This window comes from Canis lupus, chromosome 28, assembly GCF_048164855.1.
Source record: "Canis lupus baileyi chromosome 28, mCanLup2.hap1, whole genome shotgun sequence".
NCBI classification, from domain to species: Eukaryota; Metazoa; Chordata; class Mammalia; order Carnivora; family Canidae; genus Canis; species Canis lupus.
This window is the reverse complement of record NC_132865.1, coordinates 5,467,275-5,485,103: the sequence shown is the minus strand read 5'-3', so window position 1 is coordinate 5,485,103 and position 17,829 is coordinate 5,467,275. Positions and strand designations below refer to the sequence as shown.

General features: G+C 41.8%; 1 protein-coding gene across 2 annotated transcripts in view; it reads right to left on the bottom strand.

The window, feature by feature from the left end:
- The window catches only part of C28H8orf88 (chromosome 28 C8orf88 homolog), a 37,109-nt gene extending 25,974 nt beyond the window's left edge, over nucleotides 1–11,135 (bottom strand). The window contains exons 1-4 of one of the 2 annotated variants that reach the window (XM_072803965.1): nucleotides 10,995–11,087; nucleotides 8,828–8,888; nucleotides 3,374–3,472; nucleotides 1,270–1,343 (exon numbers count right to left, since the gene is read on the bottom strand). In XM_072803965.1, the coding sequence (XP_072660066.1) occupies nucleotides 1,270–1,343; nucleotides 3,374–3,446 (147 nt within the window). In that variant the 5' untranslated portion in view covers nucleotides 3,447–3,472; nucleotides 8,828–8,888; nucleotides 10,995–11,087. Of the gene's footprint in view, nucleotides 1–1,269; nucleotides 1,344–3,373; nucleotides 3,473–8,827; nucleotides 8,889–10,994 lie in introns of both variants that reach the window. The other variant, XM_072803963.1, reaches the window with a different exon arrangement.
- Nucleotides 11,136–17,829: the final 6,694 nt, after the last annotated feature.

Below are 17,829 nucleotides of genomic sequence, written 5' to 3'. Positions count from 1 at the left end.
ATAAAGAGATTTTTTGTATTTGCACATATAGAACAGCTTTATTCATTTTAATAGTTGCCTCATATTCTATTTATTATGAATAACTTATGCTATAAAAAGTACATGCATAATCTTTTGCTGGAAGTATCTGGTGAGATACTGATACAATGGTTACTTCTGATCAGAGGAAATTGGTGACTAGGGGATAGAGACTGCAGGGAAATTTTTCACTAAATGCCATTTTGTATGTTTTCAATTTTAAACTTTGATTATTTTACATAGTCAAAAATTATATTAGAAATTTTAAAATATAAACCTATGCAAAAAGAATGGCATAAACACATGTGGGTATAATACTATTTATATAAAACTGTAAGACAGGTAAAACAATTCTATTTGTTGTAGCAAAAGTATTAATACATTCACAGAAACAATAACAAATTGAAAATAATTTGGAGGAAGGTACAGAGGATGGTGAGAAGAAAGTGAGATGGGGGAGGAGGCACGGTCCATAGGTACAGTGAGAACTGCTGCGTGTGTGAAGGGAACACTTACTACATGCCAGACACGTGCTAAGACTTTGGGAGCATGAGCTCACTGCTGCCTCCACGTCACACTGACCTGTGAGAAAGACAGTGTTAGCCCCATTTTCAGGCGAGAAAACTGAGGCTCTAAGAAGTGTAAGGTCACAGGGCTGAGAAGTGGCTCATCTTCCTACCAGAGAGTTGGCAGGGGGTGTGTGTCCCCGAGGCCAGACTCTCTCTGGGCCCATCTCTGCGGCAAGCCCTACCGCATGCATTTAACACAACACTTGCGGATGGCAGGATCCCATCGCAAAGAGGACTATTCTCATATACCCACAAAGGGAGAAGATGAGGGTGAGAAGAAAATGGGATAGTGGAGCGAGAAGTAGGGGTTTTGAAATGTATCTGTTAGGTTTCTTCTTTAACATTTTTTAGCAGGGGAGAGACAAATGGAAAGGAAGAGAGAATTTTATCTCACACCCCTGAGATGGTGACCTGTGCCGATATCAAGAGTTGGATGCTTAAGCAACTGAGCCACCCAGGAGCCCCTCTCTTTAACATTTTCTAAAACAAATATAGAAAAATGTTTGGATTTGAAAATGCTGGGCAACATGTATACTTTTATTTAATATGTTCTTGAAATATATCATAACTTTTTAAAAAGTATATAAAGTACCTAGCACAGTACCTGGCACAAAATACCCATCTAACAAATGTTACCTTCCAGTCTGCAATGCTTCATTTTATTATAATTTCTAGTACTTACTCTGCTAACTCCACTTTGTAAGCATTGAGTGTTGCATGAATATTCATTTTGAAAGTTGAAAGGGAACACTGCTCCTGTTAGGATGGAAAGAAAGAAAACTACTTTAAATACCCATAACTTCAATAAATAATACACCACCACCCAAAAACCTTAAGTATCCAGGATATTCTAGCTATTGTTTTTTTAACTGTTTTCTGATAGCCCATTTACTTAACAAATATTTATTAATTAAACACCATGAAATGTCAGCCACTGTGTTAGGGGATGGGTATATGAGTGTGAAAAGAGTTCATGGCCTATTTTAAATTACAAACTCACAAACAATCACTATAATAAAAACAAATACATTATATGAGAGGTACAGAGAAGATCCCAGGGGAGAACAGACTGGGCTTTGTGATACAGAGGAAAGCTTTGCAAAGGGAAATAATTCTGGGGTGCCTGGGTGGCTCAGTTGGTTCAGTGTCCAACTCTTGGTTTCAGCTCAGGTCATGATCTTAGGGTACACACAATCAGTGCAGAGTCTGCTGGAGATTCTCTCCTTCTGCCCCTCCCCCTACTCAAGCCCTGCTCACGCTTGGTTTCTTTCTCTCTCCCTGTCTCAAATAAATCTTAAAAAAAAAAAAAAAAAGGAAATATTTCTATCTGGGTCTTGAAGAAAAAGTAGGATTCTCTGGGGATGTGAGCTAGCCAGGGAGTACAGAAGTATATTGAAAAAGGCAGAAGTTAATTTCTGATTTACTAAACTTTTCTACCTAATACAACTATTCTCTCTGGATCTTAAGAGGATATAATTAAATAAGAGATGGGCCTACCACCTTTTACCCCTATACCACACTTGGAAGGAAACAATTAATAAGAAACTGAATCTGTACAGATGAGGGAGCGAGGGGTGTTGTAAAAAGGCTGGTCACTGAAAGGAGATGCTGCCAATAGCTTTACACCCTTCCCTTTAGGAGAAAATCTGAGACTTGGCCCGAAAACAACCGCTCCTTCAGCACAGCAGGAGATGACATCAACGCTGCTAAAACTATGGTCCAGAAGATCCCTTCATTTCATTGGTCTGTCCTAAGTCACAGCCATCTTCAGAGGAAACATGACCCAAGCAGAGATAATCTTCCTTGTAAGAACCAAGGATGGGAGAACAAATTGAAGACTGAGGAACTGGTACCATTTCTATCTTTCCTGCCTCATGTTTGCACCCAAAGTAGCCAGTTACTCAGCTGAACTCATGGACTAGAGTATTTTAATAAGATGGTAAGAAATACACACTTAGATATTAATATTTAGGAGATACACATACACACACACACACACACACACACAAGCCATTCTGGGGACACCTGAGTGGCTCAGTGGTTTAGCACCTGCCTTTGGCTCATGTCGTGATCCCAGGGCCCTGGGATCAAATCCCGCATCGGGCTCCCCACAGAGAGCCTGCTTCTCCCTCTGCCTGTGCCTCTGCCTGTCTCTCTATTTTCTCATGAATAAATAAATAAAATCGTTTTGGAAAAAAAAATACAGAAGCCATTCTGGCAATAGCAAAAAAACCCCAGAAGGTTAATAATCCAATTTAGGAAAAAGTATTTCAAGAATTTGTCCAAAATACTAGTTTTATAGGCAAAAGAGAAATTTTTAATTTTAGAAATTTTTGTTTAGATTTCTTGAAAATCTATATGCCCCAGCTCAAGCACAGCCCTAATCTGTAACCGCAGTTTTGTTTGTAATCATTCATTCATTCATTAATATACCATTAGGAATTTTTTTTAGAGGCTAATTCTCTCTCCAGAATGATTGCTCCACCGTGATCATAATCACAGGGCACAATTTGTATTGAGAGTATCATTCTAAGCAGAAGCCAGTTAACCATGAAAACGAGACATGAAAAAAAGATACCCAAAGTTGTTCTCAGGCAAGAGCTATTCTTCCTACCTTTGTTAGTCTGGTAGACTATGGACACATAGACTATTAAAAGTCTTTTTCTTTGGTCTTTAAACTCTTCCAACAAACAAGATCATTAATTTTTGTATATTATTTAGCCTTTCAAATACTACTTATCCACTAAGCAATGAATACTTAAAGGTGTGTACCCTAGATTACTCACCAGGGGGAGAAGTCAGATGACGAACAGGTCTTGCTGGTTGAAGCGGTTTACCAATCAATTTTTTGGTTTCCATTATCACAAAGACCTTGAGGTTCCATACTTCAGGAAGGAAAAATACATTTTATCTTTTCAAAAAGATAACCAAGATGCTTTTATATGTGCACGCGCGTGCACGCGCGCGCACACACACACACACACACACAGCATTCATTTGAAGATATCTATTTTATAAGGTAAGTTGGAAAACAGGATCACAAGCCTTTAATTTGTTAACAACCTTAGCTACTTTTATAGTTATCTGTCACAATGGAACAGTCCCTCTTTTAACACATTTTCCTCCCATAACTTCCCTGACTTTTCTTTTGGTTTGTTTCCTATTTCCTTGACTACCTTCTAATTTCCTTGGCTTATTCCTCTTGTTTTCTCCAATTAAATTTAGGAATTCTTCTAAATTTGGCTTTGATCCTCTTCCCTGACCTCATTTTTCTCATGATTTCAACTACTTATCTACATGATAAATACACCCTAATTTATACATTTAGTACCTACCTCTCCTTTAAATTCCAGTTCTATTTTTTAAGATATTTATATCTTATCACAGACACATCAAATTCAATATATCCAATATTGAATCCATCACTTTGACTCCAAAGATGTTCCTCCTCTGGTATTCCTTAGTCTTCAACTCCCTCAGACCACCTTTGGTTAAATAAGATCTAAAAAAGGGCCTTCACACCATAAGTAGGCTCTAATTCCTGCCCATTCTATTTCCAAAATATTTCTCAAATCTATTTTCTTCTTTCTTACCACTACTTTTAGTTCCATAGTAGCTCTGAATTCATCTCCCTAATCACTAAGTCTGATTTAAATACTCTCCTCCTTCTCTATATTCGAGGGACACAGTGAGTACGCCTACATCATGGTATCAGAGAACATTGTACTATTCTATAATGACTGATTTCTTTGTCTTTCATACTTAGCAAAAGTGAGGAGCAGATTCTTTAAGTAAGAAATAATATTTTCATTCACCCTCTTGCCCTGGCAACTAACACAGTACCTGGACTGGATCCAAAGTAGGTAAAACACAAGCATTTGCTGAACCAATAGGTGACTATAACCTCTTTTTCTCCAAATTATGATCCCTTTACACACACACCTGCTTTAAAAACTTCAGTTCCTCATCACGTCCTGGATTATTCACAATAGAAACAGGAGCCAACATTCACGTATCATGCAGAGTAAATCATTTACCTAAGTTACATTATTTGAGATTCAGAACAACTCTATAAATTAGGCACAATTAAGAGTTAGAGTTCAGGTCTCAGGTTGGCCCACATGGGTTTGTATTATGGCTCCAATACCTAGTTATATAACTATGGAAAATGATAGCCTCTCTCCTAAGGTGTGATGTGAAGATTAAATAAGATATATGTATAAAGATTAGCACAATGCCTGGTACATAGTAAGAGCTTAATAAATGTTAGCTTCATCATTTTTTATAATCCTAATTTTACAGATAAGGCTAGAGAAATTAGGTATCTTGTCCAAGGTCCTGAGTCTAGGAAGTGATGGGATGCCCATGTTCATGCTTCTGGCCAACAAGAGTCAAGAATCTTGCCCAATCTTTTTCTACTGCACACCCAAGCAGAACTGAACAGGTTCTGGTTAAGGACCTTTATGTGCTCACAAAACACCCGTGCATCTATCCTCTTCCAATGTGATACTTATTGCACTAGTTGCAATTACCTATCCTTTGAACATTAAATTACAGTTCTCTCACCCAGGTATATCTCCAGCATCTAGCACAGTGCCTAGAACACTGGTGGGTGTTTAATAAATTGTTGAATTCATAAATGTTATTTGTTTCACCATATATTTATACATCCTGCAGTTCCTTCACTCTCCCTGCTGCTCTTCTCCCAAAATGCTATTCATCCTTCAAGACCAAGGTCAAGTTCCTGGCATTCCTTTGGAAAAAATATCTTTATGTCTCAACAGTAATGTTAAGCAAAGTAGTTCACCTGATGTTTTCTAGTTCCTCATGAATAGTTGACAATAAAATAATAATAAAAATTTATCTTTTTATCTTTCTTCTTCCACTAGCTCCTACAGTATTTTATTTGTTAATTATTCTAAGATGTATCAGAGTAAATCTATTATATGCCTGTTTGATTAGACTGAGTTAGTTGGGACTAAAACACTAGATCTTATTTATCTTTGTATCCTAGTACCTGCAACATAACTAGTGTTACTAAATAAATATATAAATTTAAATACCTCCTAAGTATAACCAAAACCTTCTGATGCCTGAATAGGACACAGCTTTCCAAATTATGATGCCTATTAAGACAAAGCCTAAAGTAAAATTCCACCTGACTTTGTTCATCTAGAAACAATAGTAAGCATATGATTTTAAGCAAATCACTATCCTAAATGACTGTTTCCGTAAGTATATAATTGGGCTAATAACATGTTTTCATCTATTTAAAAAATGCCTCTGGATATAATTCAAATGTTAAAAATCATAAATCTATAAGTAACCTCTCAAAGTTAGTGCTGATAACTAAGCACAAAGTATTTACTTTTTCCTAAAGTTTGGAGATAAGCCAGCCAGCATTCCAAATTAATATCTATCAAGTTTTTGTAATGTGTCTCTTGACTGGTATTTCAACATGGTTACTAACAACCTTCTAAACAAAACTAATAATGTCTGTAATCGTTGGCAATATAACTTTGATATAATAGGAGTCAAAAAAGTTGTAAGTAGGGACACCTGGGTGGCTCAGCAGTTTGGCGCCTGCCTTCGGCCCAGGGCGTGATCCTGGAGACTACAGATCGAGTCCCGCGTTGGGTTCCCTGCGTGGAGCCTGCTTCTCCCTCTCTCTGCCTGTCTCTCTGCCTCTCTCTCTCATGAATAAATAAATTTAAATATATATATATTAAAAAAAAGTTGTAAGTATATAAGCAAAAAAATATACTTCAGACAAATATTGAACATTTTCTATGTGGAGAGAAAAATTTTAAATAACAACCAAAAAGACATTATAATTAGAACCCTAATACTAGAATGTAGGAACTTTCCATCCTGTTTCTCATAGGAAACTAATGAATCAGAATACAATAGAGTACTTTGGCACATACTTTCTTGTTTTTCATTGCTCAGCTGAAATTGAGTTGAGAGGTTGTAAAGTCCTTTCCAGTTGCTGAGCATTGCAAATCCACAGTATTCAAACTAGGGATTTTCAAGAGTTTGGGAGTTACAGAACTATTATATGATTTTGCAACACAAGAACATAAACAAAAAATAAAAGATCTTTTAGTATCAGCCACTCTTTCCATTTATAGTAGGAAAACTAAGCAAGAACTCCAGATATATAAATTCACATCATCAGTTAAGGAAATGAGAAAATATAATGCCATATAGTATTCCATTTAATATTTTTAAATGAATTATTCCTGCACAGAGACAACTGATATTATAGGGATTAAGTGTGGAAAGCACCAGTATACAACAGCATCATGTTACAGTGTTATTTACGAAAAAGCCAAGTATTTACAGTAATTATTATTGTAAAACTGATCCATAGGATCATAATCTATGAAGGACAGGACTCCACAAACCAAAGTCTAATTTCCAGTTTATGTAAAAAATAATAGTTAACTGAACTAAAAAATCATTATACAAAATCATTTTAACCGTAAACTCTTAATACCTCACTCACCCCACATAGAGCTCCAAAAGTTTCCTTTGAAGCTACTAGTACAACCTAGGGTAGGCATTTTGGTATCAACTGTTACAAAGGACAACACTTGCAAAAAAAAAAAAAAAAAAAAAGAATCCACTTACAACACTGGATAACAAGTAGGGGCCAATCATGGAGTTGTCTTTTAAACTATTAATATACAGTCTTTTCATAGAGTTTTTAAAAAACATTTGATCCACTGTCTCAAAATTTCATCATATTAATATATGCTGAGTAATAACTACAGAACAAAGGTTTTATTCCAAGTTTACACATATTTAAAAATCATCTTAAAAGGCCAACTGCTATGAATAAAATATTGGTCCACATGTCAAGAAGCTTTAGTTGCTATTCTACATCTAGCAATACTTAACTACACCTTAGGTTCTTTTTCTGCTTAAAAAAAATCATATGAATGCTAAGGACCAACCAATTCTGAAATTATAAATTATCCTAGAATTTTCTAAAATGCAGTATGATGGGATAATAAGCACAGATACTGACCATTTGGGACATAATCTTACTAAGCAATATATACTATTCTTTTTTAATTCAAACTCCCATTTCTGAGGTCCTATTACATGCTAAATTCTTTACAGATATTTCACTTAATTTTGAGCCATACATTAACTGTTGTAGGAAATCATTATTAGTTCCATACCTTAGTTACCTCTAAGATGTGAAACCTAACGCTCGGAAAAATGGTATTCTCAAGCTCACATAATATGTATTTGGTAAAAATGAAGATTTAACTATAAAGTTCACACTCTTGTCTCTAAACCTGCATGTTTGGTAAGTAAAAGAAAGACATCTCTCTAGTATTCCATGTGGACATTGCTTATTGGATTTCTTTAAATGAATTATGAGAAGGGACATTTACATATAAGGCACTGCTGAATAAACCGTTATACTAATAATTTCCATTCCCTCAATCTATCATTTTTCTTAGAATGCTAAATAAATTACGCTTTCTTCATTCTGTAAACCTGGCACCGTGCCTTACTTATCATAGGTCACAACATAAGAAACATACCATGTACTGTATTTAGAAACCAGATACTATACTTAAAATTTCCAACTTAAATTCTAAATTTCTTTATAAAGTGTTAATGGTTCTGCTGCAATTAAGAAATAAGATCGGGGTGCCTGGGTGTCTCAGTCGGTTAAAGCATCCAGCTCTAGATTTCAGCTCCCAGTCAGATCTCAGGGTCCTGGGATCAGCCTTGCCAGGTTCCGCACTCAGAAGGGAGTCTGCTGGAGATCTCTCTCCCTATCCCTCGCCCCTGCCCCCATGTACTCTGTCTCCCTCCCTCCCTCTCTCTCTCTCTCTCTCTCTAAAATAAATAATTTTTTTAAAAAACAAGATCATATAGATGAATGGATAAAGACATGATACACAGATATACCTACACACACATACTTAGAGGCACAGTGGAATATTATTCAGCCATAAAAAAGAATGAAATCCTGCCACTTGCAACAACATGGATGGATCTGGAATATAATACTAAGTGAAATAAGCTAGTCAGAGAAAGACAAATTTCACTCATGTGTGAAATTTAAGAAACAAAGGAACAAAGAAAAACAAAGACAAACCACACACACACACACACAGACTCCTAACTATAGACCATAAGCAGATGGATACCAGGGGGGGAGGTGAGTGAAGGAGGTGAGGGAAAGAGGTGAAGGGGGTTAAGAGCACGCTTACCTTGATGAGCAATGAGTACTTTATGCAATTACTCATTCACTATATTATTATACACCTGAAACTGATACAACACTGCATGTTAACTACCCTGGAATCGAAAAGGAGCGAGATCATATACAATTAAATAATCTGAGAAGTGAAAAGACCAAGCTTTCATCGTGTATATTTCCCATATGATAATCAGATAGGATTTAATCTCAATTTTCAACTTCAAAATATTAATCATGCAAAGTTAGGATCCCTCAAAACCAAATGCTGCTTGAAAGTAAACAGCACATACTGAGAAACTGACAGAAGTAATATAAAGGAAATACAGGGAGTAAGAGACAAACCAATTATAACATAGATGATAAAAGATATTTTTTTAAGATTTTTTTTTTTTTAATTTGAGAGAGAGCATGAGGGGGAGCTGGGAGCAGAGAGAGAGGGAGAAGCCGACTCCCCGCCTGACTCTAGGCCCCATACGACGACCCGAAGGGAAGGCGGATGCTTAGCCCTCTGAGGGCCCAGGTGCCTCCATAGCAGGGATTGTGTGTTCCTCTAATCAAGCTGCCACATTCAGGAAATTGTAAAACTATCAAAAAGTTGTCAGAGGAGAGACTACGCCATCGTATTTTCCATTTCATGCCTTCTCTTTACAACTGATAAAAAAAAAATTGTTTTTCTCTGTGAAGTGTCTTCCAAGAGGAATAAAATTTAACACTGAAGTAGGGTAAAACCATCAAGACCACGGATGCCTGTGGATATCGTAACTGATGTAACTGTCCTTTTCTGGGGCTTTCCTTAGATCGTTAGCAATTAAAATGGTTTGATACAAATACTGAATCATTATGTTATCAACCTGAAACCGTTATATGTCAATTCTCTCAGTATTTTTTTTAACAGCGTATCTTTACAAATTATGTGGAATATCTTCATATACTCTGATGAAATATTTGATTTTCTTCTGTGAGTTAACCATATATGTCTTTGCACTCTTTTTCTTTCCTGCTGCGTTTTCTTTTGAGTATAATTTTGTCTAATTATTAACTTGGGGGTTATTTTATTAATAAAAACAACTACAACAACGTCAAAGAAAAAAAGTTTCCTGAAAATAGTAGTGATGGTGCCAGGGTACAGGGCAAGAGAGGTCTTCCAACCATCCAACGACCTGGGACCAGGTCCTGGGGCACAGGGCCCTACGTACTTTTTTCTGGTGTTTTTGTTTTTGTTTAAACCTGCCCTCCGCAGGGTAACCGTCCCTCACAGGCTGACCCTTCCTCACAGGCTGACCCTCCCTCACAGGCTGATCCTCCAGGCTGACCCCCTCTCACAGGCTGACCCTCCCACCACGGGCTGACCCTCCCCCACGGGCTGACCCTCCCCCACGGGCTGACCCTCCCCCACGGGCTGACCCCCTCTCACAGGCTGACCCTCCCTCACAGGTTGACCCTCCCCTCACGGGCTGACCCTCCCCCCACAGGCTGACCCTCCCTCACAGGCTGATCCTCCAGGCTGACCCCCTCTCACAGGCTGACCCTCCCTCACAGGTTGACCCTCCCCCACGGGCTGACCCTCCCCCACGGGCTGACCCTCCCTCACAGGCTGATCCTCCAGGCTGACCCCCTCTCACAGGCTGACCCTCCCTCACAGGTTGACCCTCCCACCACGGGCTGACCCTCCCCCACGGGCTGACCCTCCCCCTCAGGCTGACCCTCCCCCACAGGATGACCCCCTCTCACAGGCCGACCCTCCCCCACGGGCCGACCCTCCCTCACAGGCTGACCCTCCCTCACAGGCTGACCCTCCCTCACAGGCTGACCCTACCCCCACAGGCTGACTCCCTCTCACAGGCTGACCCTCCCCCCACGGGCTGACCCTCCCCCCACGGGCTGACCCTCCCCCACAGGCTGACCCTCCCCCACGGGCTGACCCTCCCCCACGGGCTGACCCTCCCCCACAGGCTGGGTCTCCATCCGCCACCAGCCCCAGCTGCCACCAGCCCCAGCTGCCGTCTCCACACCGGGCGCCGCCCCTCGCTCCGTCCTCGCTCCCACCTGCGGAGGGGAGGGCCGGTCCGCCCGCCCGACGCGGGGTCTCCTCCCTCACAACTTTCCAGGCGTCCGCCGCCCCACAGCCGGGCCCCCTCCGCGCCCACCCGTTGGGCTCGTCTCCCGCGCCCACCTACCGCCTCAAGATCGGGGAGGATTGCGGGGCAGAGCGTCGCGGCGCTCAGCCCAAACGCCGCGACCCAGCGCCCCGCTGCCCGTCGGGGAACGGCTCCCGCCGCGCGTCTGCTCGGGGCCGGGGGCGGGGCCGGGGGCGGGGCCGGGCACGAGGCGGGGCGGGGCGGGGCGGGGCGGGGCCGGGGTGGAGCGGAGCGCGGCGGGGCGGAGGCGGGGCCGGAGGCGGGGCCGGAGGCGGGGCCCGGGCGGAGCGCGGCGACCGAGCGGCGGAGCCACGACCGTTAAGCCGGCGGCTCGCGCACCTCGCGGGGCGTCCCGGCGGCCGCGCGGCGGGCGGGGGCGGGGGCGGGGGCGGCGACTGTGAGCGAGGCCCCGCGCGTGAGAGCCCGGCCGGGAGCTGGGTGCGCTCCGCGGGGCTGAGGAGCCGGCTGGGCGCTCGCGTTCGGGGCGGGAGCCTCGCGTCGGAGGCGGCCCGAGGACCGAGATGAGCCGGAGCGGCCCCGGGCGAGCCCCGTGTTCCGCCTTCAGCCCGTTCGCTCTCGGTCACTCTCCCTGTTCTCTGAGCGTCCCCGTGGGCGTCGGGGCGGGCCGGGGGGGCGGGGGGCGGGGGGAGGGGCCTCGCGGAGCCCAGGGGAGCCCCCGGTCCCTGAGCTGAGGCGCGGTGGGGGTGCGGGCCTCGGGGAGCGGCGGCGCGGGGCGGGGGAGAGGGGGCGCCGGGAGGCGGGGTCAGCGGCGGGGGGCGCCCGGGGGCCTGCTTCTCGCTCTGCCTCTGTCTGTGTCTCTCAGGAATGAATGAATGAATGAATGAATGAATGAATGAATGAATGAACTTATTTTTAAAAATAAAATAAAAATAGGACGAGGTGAGGAAAGGAATGCCCCTCCGAAAAGGGATCATCTAAATACACCTTAAAGCTCATGTACAAGAGGGGAAAAAAAAAAAAAAACCAACTGTCTAGGGAAGCAGACTAGGTCTCAATGCCCTGCAGCAAGAAAAACAACGTCCGGCAAAGATCAGTCCGGCGAGAGGAAGCGGGAGAAGGTTGGAGTTTGGCGACCTGGGAAACGCCGGAGCAGACGGGGTGTGTGGGGCTCCAGGAGCTCCGCGGCCTCCCCTGAGAACTCGCCTGGAGTCCAAGCCCCACATGTGGAAAATGTTGAGTGCAGGCTCCAGGAACCATCCGGCTAGTCAAAAGAGAAGGTTTCTTCTTCAAGGAAATATTTACAAAACTGCCCAACGAAGAGGCGATTAAAACACAGAAAAGTAAAAATGCAGGGGGAATTGGGGGTGGCTTAGACAAGATATTTGTATGGGTGTTTTGAATAGCTGGTGTTTGTCAGCTTTTAAAAATCTGTAACCAGGGGGATCCCTGGGTGGCCCAGCGGTTTGGTGCCTGCCTTCGGCCCAGGGTGTGATGCTGGGGTCCCGGGATCGGGTCCTGCCCTGGGCTCCCTCGCGGACCCTGCTCCTCCCTCTGCCTATGTCTCTGCTTCTCTCTCTCTGTCTGTCTCTCATGAATGAATAAATAAAATCTAATAAATAAATAAACAAAATCTGTAACTGGATGCCATAGGTATTTGTTGTTGTTGTTGTTGTTGTTATTGTTGTTTAATGGTTTGGAAAATGGATTGAGGAAAAGCGAGAGTGGAAACAGGAATCCCAACTCCAAGGATAATAATTACAGTTAAGTGCGTCTAATTGTCAGCAGAGGTTTTTGTTACCACTATGTTTTCCTAGCTTATTTGACTTTACCTTCGCAGTACCTTCCTTTTCGTTAATAAAACCCTATCAGAAAAAAAAATAAAAATAAAAAAATAAAAATAAAAATAAAACCCTATCGGAGCACAGGGAACACAAACCGGTTACATGCTCTGGTGAAACGTCCTGTCTAGTGAGGGTGCGGGCTCACCAGCAGACCAGTCTGATTCAGTAAGCTAAGGTGGTGCTGAAGGCACTCCCCGGGCGTGTGTGCACCTGGGGGTGCTGCTGAAAGCCTGGGGCGTTGGGAAAAGCTGAGAGGCAGGAGGCGGCATCAGCATCTGTACCAACCTCCTGCCCGTAGTCTGCGTCTCCTTCACTTATTGCACATTTACAAAGCGCTTTATGGAGGACACGTGCACACCGAGGGGCACACACGCATACAGTCATCACCGCAATGCACTAAAAACCCATGATAGAGACTTGGTTTGATTCAGCTCAGCTCAGCAAAAAAGAGTTTTGAAGGCTTCTGCCTATTAGGTGCCAGGCACTGAGGATACAGACAAACAAGAATAGGACAGTATGAGGAACAATCAGCAAGGAGACAAGGATAGTCTTAGGAGTACCAATGCCCTGGGGGCGCCTGGGTGGCTCAGCCGGTGAGGTGTCCCACTCTTAATTTCAGCTCAGGTCATGATCTCAGGGTTGTGAGATCAAGCCACGTGTGGAACTTCATGCTCTGTGGGGAGCCTGCTTAAGATTCTCTCCCTCTGCGCCTCCTCTTGCTCACATTCTCTCAAATCATTTTTTTTTTAAAAAGTAGCTATAAATGAATAAAACAGAGGATAGTCTAGGTAGTAGTTAGAAATATACACTTAGAATAGAAGTAGTACAGGGAAAGAAAGAATTCTATCTGGGCTTGACAGAAAGAGGTGGGATCACGGGAGGGTTCCTAGAGGAGGATTTTCAAGGATTGAAAAGGAGTTTACTAACTTAGGGATATTCCTTGCAGGGAGAGGCACGTGACCAAAAACGTACAGAACTGAAACCACAGTGAATACGAGAAGTACTGGTGATTCAACACTGCAGGAACACAAAATACGGGCGCTGCTTGAGCAAGTGGTTCAGTATGAGGCTACAGGAGCATGAAGAGTCTTAACTCCTAGGGGGAGAGACACTGAAGGACTTCAGATAAGAAAGGGTCATATGCACATTTGGAAAAGGAATCACCTGTTTAAAATGGGCTGAGGAGAGGGACGGGAGGCGGGCAAGGCAAGAACAGCCGCAGGGGGATCCGTCCAGACTCCTAGGGTAACCCAGGCAGTGTTGATGAGGACAAGTGAGGTGGGTCCCTAGACATGAAGAAAGAGAAGTGCATGTCCTTGAGAGGATAGAGACCTGATGAGCCCTAAAGGGTGTGATAATGAGAAGAGAAAATGGTGATGCCAGGTAGATGCCCACAACGGGGCATCTGGACGGATACAATAATAAGATACTGGGAGTTCCCTGAGGAATGGGGGGATGGGGTGGGTCTAGTGTAGGTGGAGGGAAGGGACAAAGGTGAGAATAGGTGAAATCATCTGCCATGGGAGGAAGGGGGTCTACTGTGGAAAGTGTGATAAGGGGCGTTCGGACTTTGAAATTTTCAGATAGCACCTGTGGGAAATTTGCAGGAACTGCTGGAGACAGGGAAACAACCCTGAGGAGCCGCTGAAGGTAAAAATTAAAAATCTGGGTGTCTGGGTGACTCAGTTAAGCATCTGCCTTTGGCTGAGGTCATGATCTCAGGGTCCTGGGATGGAGCCCCACTCCCTGCGCTGGGGGAGTCTGCTTCTCCCTCTGCCTGCCACTCCCCGCGCATGCTCTCTCTCTCTCTCTCTCTCTCTCTCTCTCTCTCTCACACACACACACACACACACACACACTACTCTTTGTCTCTGTCAAATAATATCTTTAAAAAAAAAGAAAATTAAAAATCTAGTGGTATTTGTGTGGTTGTGGGATTTACTGGAAATCTAGGAGACAAGAGACTGGAAAATAATTAAGAAACTCTAAGTGCTGAAGGTGGTATTCATGAAACAGTACAGAGAGCGAGAAGGGGCACCTGGGTGGCTCAGTGGTGGAGCATCTGCCTTTGGCTCTGGGTGTGATCCCGGAGTCCTGGGACCCAGTCCCACATCGGGCTCCCCGCAGGGAGCCTGCTTCTCTCTGTGTGTCTCTCATGAATAAATAAAATCTTAAAAAAAAAAAAAAAAAAAAACAGAGTGAGGATTTTGTAAGGATAGAGGAAGTACAGGTCCAGAGAGTGACTATCTGAGCGTAAGAGTTCAGAGATGGAGTGCTTCCAAGTATGCGTACCCCCTGTACACCTAGAGATGAATAGCAGAAGTGGGATGGAAGGTCATTAGATTTGAGGGAATCAGAACTGAGTCCAGACCATTCACGTCAACATTTAAATCAATAGCATATGGTAAGAATGAAAACCAGGTACTGAAGTCCGCATTGATTAGGGGGGAGTGAACGGATATTTGTAAGTGGCAGATGGTAGGCAGACAGGAACTTTCAAAAGAAAGAATAAGACAGGTATTCAAGAAGAAGCCAGGAAAAAAATGAAGCCTTGCATAAGCTAAGGAATTCTCTACAAATATCCTAAGCTTGCTCTTGCTAAAAGCTTAAGAACTAATGAAAAAATAAAATTTAAATGTCCAATATCGTAAGCCAAAGATCTATCTAATGTAGAAATATCAGACACTGCAGCAAGGTTTTTCAGAAAAAATCAATTTGAGCACTGGAAACCTTCAGTAGCTCTACAACCAACCATTAATACCTACACATGTATAAACCACTCAAGGTAAATTTAAAAATTTGTTGAAAGTGTGTGATCAATTCCTATTTAGCAAGTTACCTTAAATGAGCTTAGTTACACTGACAAAACTGAAAATCTTTGATTTCTGGTAGATCGAAGCTTCTCACCTGTCAAATTACAAACCATATTTACTTTATAAAACTGTAACCTTATCTGATACTTAAGTCTGTGGGCCAGTCCCCAAAACGCATAGGCTTTTAATTTTTCTGCTTTTCACATAATGTTCCCCCTCAAGTCAAATATATGTATATTTATCCAAACATAACAATCTTATTTGTAACTGAGCATATAAAATGATTTAAAAAATTAAAGACCTTTACAGATCCTTTTTAGCATTTTGAGCTATTTACCAATCATTTCAATATTGCTATTATAAGAAAAATAAGTTACATTAAAATTCATTGTATGTCAATTTCCTCATATTTAATGTCATATTCCTTGCCACTCTTATGACTTTATGCTAATTATAAAAAAGAAAATAAATATGTGTAATAATATTTTGTTACATAAAATCCTCTAACAGAAAGCTGGATAAAATATCAATTCATAAAAATATTTTTTAAACAGAAGTATTCCATTTGTGAAATGAATACTGAGGGCAGTTTTCAATTTTCTTTCCACAAATCAGTTATAGACAATGAACAGCAGGGGGCACAAAATTCAAGTTTTTCTCTACAAAGCAAAGCACAATAAAAATCTCCTGCTGTGGTGGAAAGCAGATAAATTTTGAAGGAAGATTGTTTGCTCCCAACAGTCTCCATCACATATAAGCTGAATGACTTGTAATTATTTTGCCTCTCTGAGCTTCTTCAGTGGTAGAGTCATGATGACTATGACATAGATTTAATATTAAGGCAAATCAATAAGCACTAGGGTTTTTTTTCTTCGGTGCCTATATATACATACACAATACTCAAACACATCAAATAAGTGCAGATTTAGATTTTGTAGCAATTTGTAATTGTAATTTATAGCTAATTGTACAATTAGCAATTGTAATTTGTCATTTATAGCAATTTCCAGCACATGGAAATGGCTGTAGTTTCGTAACATACAAGCACAAGCATAGCTAGATCAAAACTAAAAACAAAAGATAAGCAAAGGTGGGACGCCTGGGTGGCTCAACGGTTGAGCATCTGCCTTTGGCTCAAGGCGTGATCCTGGGGTCCTGGGATGAGTTCGGGTTCCCCGCAGGGAGGAGCCTGCTTCTCCTTCTACCTGTGTCTTTGCCTCTCTCTGTGCATCTCTCATGAATAAATAAATAAGAGCTTAAAAAAAGATAATCGAAGGAAATGGCATTATTTACTCAAATACAATCAAAGCCTTTTCTATTTAAGAAAATCTGAATGCCAGAGAAAGTGGATGCAAACGTGCGTGTGCATGGTATAGTGCAGTGATTCAGTAAAACCTACATCAAAATCATCCAGAAGTTCTTGTTTTGAACGCAGTTGCCTACCCCACTTAAAACCCACATTTTCAGATCTGTAAGAGTGATACTTCAATTTCTTCTGGTAAAACAGGAACCAGAATATGTGCTTTCTAGGCTTCCTGAGGCTATTAAACTGCACGTGCTGTGAGGCCAGCACTGTACCTTACACACATTATTAGGATCTTCTAAATGACACATGTAGTCTTCCAAATGACGTGCTCAAAAATAACTGAGTGTGGTTCCATTTTTTCCCTTTTTTCTAAGAACTAGGCCATTTTTTACTACTTCGTACAGCAGGTACAAAAAAAATCCTTCCTTTCCTGATTAGTGACTTTGGTGTATTTCAAACAACATTTTCCCAGCACTTTCTGTGTTTATCTGTACTAGGCATTGGAAGGAACGCTTTACTTTAAATAAAACTGGGTATAAAGTCTCTTAAATTTGGATGTAAAAATTTGTATTAATTGATATAGGATCCTATTCAGTATAGGATCTGTTAACTATTATCTTTTATCACCCAGAGATAACCCCTCTTAATGTTTTAGTGCTTAATTTGCCTTGGTTTTTTGAACACATACACATAAAATCATTTTCTTCAAAAAGTAGATTACACTGTGCATATTGATTTGTAATCTGATTTTGTCACACATTATTTTGTGAACCATTGCCAATTCAATTAAATAAGAAATTTCATCATCTTGTTAATGACTACCTGTTATTTCACAATATAAGTACCATGATCTATTTCACCTATAACTTAGTTGAATTTTTAGACTTCTTACTTTTAATCTCGATTGTAAACAAAAATGTGATAAGTATTATTATACAAATATATTTGTTCTT